Source organism: Phragmites australis, chromosome 3 (assembly GCF_958298935.1).
Source record: "Phragmites australis chromosome 3, lpPhrAust1.1, whole genome shotgun sequence".
NCBI lineage: Eukaryota > Viridiplantae > Streptophyta > Magnoliopsida > Poales > Poaceae > Phragmites > Phragmites australis.
Window position 1 is genome coordinate 31,981,539 of NC_084923.1, and position 6,041 is coordinate 31,987,579.

General features: G+C 41.7%; 1 protein-coding gene across 2 annotated transcripts; it reads right to left on the reverse strand.

Annotated features, from left to right (window-relative positions):
* Window positions 1–2,198: 2,198 nt before the first annotated feature.
* Window positions 2,199–5,703, reverse strand: LOC133912817 (uncharacterized). Of its 2 annotated transcripts, none has more exons than XM_062355736.1 (4): window positions 5,488–5,703; window positions 4,822–4,980; window positions 2,668–2,758; window positions 2,199–2,486 (listed from the first exon to the last, which is right to left on the reverse strand). In XM_062355736.1, the coding sequence occupies exons 1-3, from the start codon at window positions 5,563–5,565 to the stop codon at window positions 2,702–2,704; spliced, it is 294 nt and encodes a 97-aa protein (XP_062211720.1). In that variant the 5' UTR covers window positions 5,566–5,703; the 3' UTR covers window positions 2,199–2,486; window positions 2,668–2,701. The 2 variants fall into 2 exon arrangements, with proteins under 2 accessions (XP_062211720.1, XP_062211721.1); XM_062355737.1 differs by having other exon boundaries at window positions 4,822–4,959; window positions 5,488–5,701.
* Window positions 5,704–6,041: the final 338 nt, after the last annotated feature.

The window sequence follows — 6,041 nt, forward strand, 5'->3', positions numbered from 1 at the left end:
ATTGGTACGCCGGCACCTTGGAGTCTTGGTGACTCGCCGGTAAGCTTGTTGACCCTCCGACTTGGTGTGGAGAGGCGGCAAGGTATTTGTGAGGGGACGCGGAGACCCTTGCCTTTGTGGCTCAAGCTCCGAAGTGATCACGACAGCGAGGAACCGGAAGAGAGGCTAGTGGTGAGACCTTGCCTTGGTGGTTTGGTGGCTCATCCGGATAGAGGCCTTGTCTTTGTGACTTGGTGGCTCAAAGGCCGTGACCGGATGCCGACCGGGAGCATATCCTTTGTGGAGCTCCAACGTGGACTAGGGGTGGCATTCATGCCATCGAAACCACGGGATAAAAATCCTTGTGCCGAGTTTGTTCTCTCTACCCTCTTTACACTTCCGCATTTACATTCTTGCAATTTACCTTACTAGATAGGTTGCAAGTTTCCTTAATCGGTAGAGTAGACACGCTAGATAAACCTAGAGCACATTTAGATAGAAATTGATATAGGTTTATCTTGTGTTATTTTTTGAGCCGGTTTAGCTCTAAGTGTCCTAATTCACCCCCCCTCTTAGGACGTCACCGATCCTTACACAGGGACAAAGAGCAGATCGCACGCTATGAAAGCATTTACACCACGCGTAGGTAGACAAGATCGGTGCCTTTAAAACAAAGAGTGGGGTATGCTTCAACCATACACTGCCCTTGTATACGGTTGTGTCACTGCAATCATTCAATCCTACCTAGGAATGTCAATAAATTCGAAAGATCAAGATTATATCAAGGAGGACAAGGGAATTAATGTGTTTGTATGGATGTAATATATTTTGAATTTTGCTAGTTAATTGTCAGCAGATTTCTTAAGGAGAAATCTGTTGAATTACTCACCTTACAGTTAGCGACAAGATTCGTGCATGACACCTCTTCCTCTATCTCCAACGAACTCCATAAATTCCGGTGAATTTTAGGGTTAGGGTTTAGGTTTTTGGGGAGGGATTCGTGGCTGCCGCGGTAGAGGGAGGTCCAGGGGGTTGGTGGCCAGCGGTGGTGGCAGGTGGGATGGCGAGGCGGCAGGGGTGCTGCCCACTATGGGTGGTCGTGGACCGCTGGTTGGGCTACGGTGACAGCGGGGGCAAGCATAGCAGATAGGTTAGCGAGGGAGCAGTCGCGGGGTGGCGACTCTGGCGATGGTAGCGGCGCCGGAGCTGAGCGGAGCGATGGTGGAGGCGAGGGCGAACGAAAGCCGGCTCGAAGGAAGAATGAGAGGGGCAATTACAAAGGAGGGAGGTGAGGTAGAGGTGGGTGGGCCGCGCCGACGCTGTGTACAACGTCAGCAAGGCGACGCGTGGGTGAGGGCGAAACGGCGACATGGAGTGAATGAGGTCAGGGAGTTGGGCGCTTGGGAGTTAAAGAGGTGAAGGGGATCTGGATCATTAGATTCTCATCCACGGATCGAAAATTCAACAAATTTGATGGCAAATAATCTGTCAACAAACAACTAGCCAGTCCCATATATTTTTGAGAGCAGTGATAACTGAGTAATAGAGATACCTTAAGGCTTCTAACCAACAAGTCATGGGTTCAATTAAAGAATCATAATAAAAAGTCGACACAGGTAAGCACCCAACCCATGGACCATGGTTGGGAATCGAAACGTTGGGTTATGCGACCGTGGCTCTCACAGATGTTACCAGCGTCACAATACACATTAAAGTTCAACCATCTGAGCAAAGGTCACCTTCCTCAATATTAGATATAATTGCGCCCGAAGAAAAGATTAGGGCTAAGCTAAATCATAGGAATTTTTCTTGATTGCTACGGGAACTAAGCAACTAAACTAGTATACTTTTTAACTATCTGCAAAATCCGAGCAGCCCACAAGTCCATTTGTTTTTCTTCAACGTAAGTATATGTTACAAATTTGAACCAAAATTATTCCTACAAAGTTTAATTTCCATTGCCTAAATTAAGATGCCACGACAAAACAGAAACACTATAATATACCATGATACATCTGAAACAAATAAGAGGAATGATTTTAATTGGTGCTCAAGTCACAAACGTATTGCACTTGAATTGACCTGAATGAATCTCTCTTAACTATCATGCACATGAACTTTGCACTCCAATTTCAGTTTCGGGTACTTCAATAATAAGAATGAACCATCCTTACTATGGCGATGTGCATGTTTTACTACCAGAATATCAAATCCAATGGTGCAACAACCAATGCCATGATTATTTAGTGGAATTAATACTTGTCCGCAATAGCAAGTCCAGTTATGGGTTACAAGCGCCCATTTGTATACAACTGATTACATGTATATGATATAATTCACCATTACATATCGTCCAGGTCAAGAGGAACATAACACGCCACACCCTGACAAGTTCCCAACATTTTTTGATACAGAGAAGTTGGGATCTCCTCGGACTCAAAAACTATTGGAAATATGTTATGGGAGGGAACAACAAAATAGTAGAAATGTCAAAACAGTGTGCTCGCCTGCAGGTAAATATGGTGTTATTCAAGTATGACCACTTGAAATTAAATAAAAAAATTAATCTAGCTAAAAGACTAGACATATAAAAGTGAGGATCAACTCTGTCTACATCGAATCAAATACATCCCTACATGCAAAACTACTGAAATGAAAACTTGCTTAATCAAACGACAAGTTGCTTACCAGGGTTAAAATATCGACATATTGGGGATAGACTTTAGATGGAAAGGCTTGCAAAAAGAAGTTCAAGCTCCTCATCTTGAGACGTGGATCTCTGCAACGCAGAATGTAAAAAGTCAAAAAAAAAAAAAAAAAACTTGGCAAATTTTTTTGATAACCAATCAAAATAAAGGCATAAATAAAACCTTTTTATCGCCAGAAGTTCAAGTGATGGATTGGATGATATGATTTAGAGAAGCTGTATGGTGTTATTTGGTTAGGATAACATATAGCATTCTAGTTGTTTGGTAAAGTTAGTTTTGTTTATAACTATCTTAAGTTCTCTGTAAAAAATAAAACGTGGGAGTGGCTTTTACAATTTTGAGGTTTCAGGACACAAGTCAAAGAAGGTTCAACAAGATCTGGTCCTGTCAAAAGATAGAATCTAAAGAATCCAGTAATAATGCATTAGTGTCTAATGCTGAAGAGAAACAATAACTTATTCATGTCAGCAAAACTGCAAATAGGGCAACCAGTTAATTTTAAAATTCATCAGGATCTGTGGAGATCAAACCCATTGGCAATGTTAAGCGATCAACAACATTCATGTTCTGAAACTAATCTGGAATTAGCATTCTATCTTTTTGCTGGGAACTTCAAATTGGCACCTCATGGAATGTGTTCGGTGACTCGGTCTATTTGATCATGTTGCCACAATACTTAAACAGTAAAAAATACCTAACTCTAGATAAATCCAAGATGTAACAGCCCTAGCATGATTCTAGAAAGAGGCCACAGTTACAAAAGCCTTGATGTATGAACATGCTGAAACTAGAAGTGTCAAAAAATATCTCAATTTACCAATTAAACATGTCTGATATGCTATTTTGCAGTCTAAAACAATGGAAAAAACTACTCCCTCTATTTCCAAATACTTGGCAACTTTGAGGCCTGTTTGTTTCAACCTGCTTCTGGCTTTTGCTTCCGTCAGAAACCTAGAAGCTAGAAGCTCAAATAAACGGGTTCGCTGAAAAGTGGCTTCTGGAGAAGGCAGAAGTCTTCTTCTGAGGAAATGAACTAAGAACTGAGAAGCTACCTGAGAGTAGCTTTTCTGAAAAGTGATGTACTGGGAAGCCAAAAAAATGTTGTAAAAGCCAACAGCTAAAATCCAAATGCAGTTTTTCAGCAATGCCAAAAGCAGAATCTCAAACAAACAGACCCTAAGACACCCTTACCAAGGTGCTTCACTTTGTCTAGTATGAAATGACAAACACCTCAAAAAGTTATTCAAATGTTCTTAGGGCATAGTGGATGGAAGAAAGAATATATCTTGCAGGGCAAAATGGGAAACTACATATCAGAATACGCGAAGTGTGAAATATTTTGAAACAAGTAAAATGGTCAAAAGTGTCAAGTATTTGGAAATGGAGGTAGTAAGTAAAGTACAGAAAGTTTATGAAGCTAATAGTCACCTCCGCCCCCAACTGGTATAAACACTCAGATGCCAAACCTATTGTAGTTAATTTTAGCCCTTTCCTCACTAACAAAAAAGGGCTAATCGGGATAGAGTATATTAAATCCCCACACTTACACTAGGGTATCATAAGTTTACCACTCAATTGACGGGAAATCCAATTAAACCATTGGTCATTCCCCTGTTATATCCTATGGTTTCTTCATATATTTGTAATGGGCCAAGTATCTATGATGAAGATGTTCATTATGAAAAAACATAAACAGTACAATTATACTAAATTACGACTACTACTGGGTATAAGAACCTTCCATTTCTAGGGCCAACTTCAAACAATCTGTGCTGTGTATTTGGTCTTGGGACTAGTTCTTCGAAAGCAGCAGTCCAGCAATCTGTTTATTTTATCCAGATTATGAGAAACAAATATAAACATGCTTCCAGTTCTAGAAAAAGACAGCAGCAATGTTGCTCATCATTTAATTTTGATGAGGTGTATAAACATTATTTTCCCTAATGTCAAATCTTGGAAAATACGATACATCATGCTGCAGGCTGAACTTTGTGCTATCTGCTGGATGGACAATTCGTAGGGCAATGGCACACACTACCAGCATTGAGGTGATAAAAGAAAAGAGGATCATACAGGTAAGAATGAATCAAAATATCTCATGCAGAAACCAGAAAGTAAAGAAACGTGGGCTCACCTTGATAGACATCAGATGACGAAGTTTGTTTAGCACCTTCATGCGGTGTATCGCGTATGAACTATGGGCTGGCAGCTTGTTCAGTCTCGCTATTTCAGCATCAATGGCAGCATCCTTATCCCCATTTTTTAACTCGTTCTGCTTGCTAGCAGAATCAGCCTTTGATCAGTGAACTACATCATAATCCTATCAGCTAAAATCAGATGCGTACTAGGCATTTGTGTACTTAGAAGTGCATGCCGCCCAACCAAAAAGGCAACAACAGATATGCAAAATTTAAGTCCCACAGCACATATAAGCTTAACCGTACCCTCCAAGAATCTCTCTCACACAAGATTACCATTTTACACAGGGATAGAACTCAGTAAAAAAAAAAAAAAATTCAGTAACTAGATTGCACTCAGAGATGAAACAGTGCCTCTTTCCATTGAATAGAAACGGCTGAACTCCTGGTTCCTGTTTCTTTAATCCCCTAGTGGTGGTGGGGGCGAACGAAACAACGGTGCAGAGACATACAACATGGCAACAGGAGATGATTAAGGACTACAGCGCCATTTCTAAGGACTACTACAAACGGAACAAGACCTAGATTCCAGCAAACCAACTAAAAAGGCGACCAGACAAGGGCAAGGGGATGGGTACAGAGAAGGTAAAGAAGAGGAATACCGCAGTAGAAGAAGGGGTGGTGGGGAGGGTGGTGGTGCCGGTGCTGGAGAAGGGCGTGTTGCTGCCTCCTCCTTCCATGATTTGGTTCTTGAGAGTTGAGACGCCCGAGTTTTTTCTTCTTATTTTTTTCCGGTGCAGCAAAACGGGGGAAGAAAAAGCTCTAGATAGCCGCCGCCGCTGGAATCTGAGCTCTGAACTGGTTGGAGCAAACGGAGAGAGATGAAGAGAGCGACCGAGATCTGACTCCCTAGAAACCAAAGGGCCGATAGTAGGCCTCAAATCGCACGGCCCACCAGCCCAAAGGAGCAACTGCCACAGCTGTTTTGTAGTGCAGGATTTCGGTTCTAAACCTTTTTTAAATGCAACTAGCAAGAGAGATGTCAGAATCATGTTAATAAGATAGAGAAGTCTGACGGGCAGGGAAAAAAAAGAGATTAGACCGACGCAACAAAGAGATGACAAAAAAAAGGGGAAAGAAAACATGACTCCAAAAAATGAATCAAAGCTGGGAGGCTACTCTCGCAACAAAAAGCACCTAAGTGGTGTGCTCCGTT

Bases quoted from the DNA above. Each gene is read 5' to 3' on its own strand.
- LOC133912817 (XM_062355736.1), bottom strand. From the start codon at position 5,565: ATGGAAGGAGGAGGCAGCAACACGCCCTTCTCCAGCACCGGCACCACC. The intron at 4,981-5,487 runs GTATTCCTCTTC...CACTGATCAAAG, and splicing joins CCACCCCTTCTTCTACTGCG to GCTGATTCTGCTAGCAAGCA. The intron at 2,759-4,821 runs GTGAGCCCACGT...TCTGCGTTGCAG, and splicing joins GTCATCTGATGTCTATCAAG to AGATCCACGTCTCAAGATGA.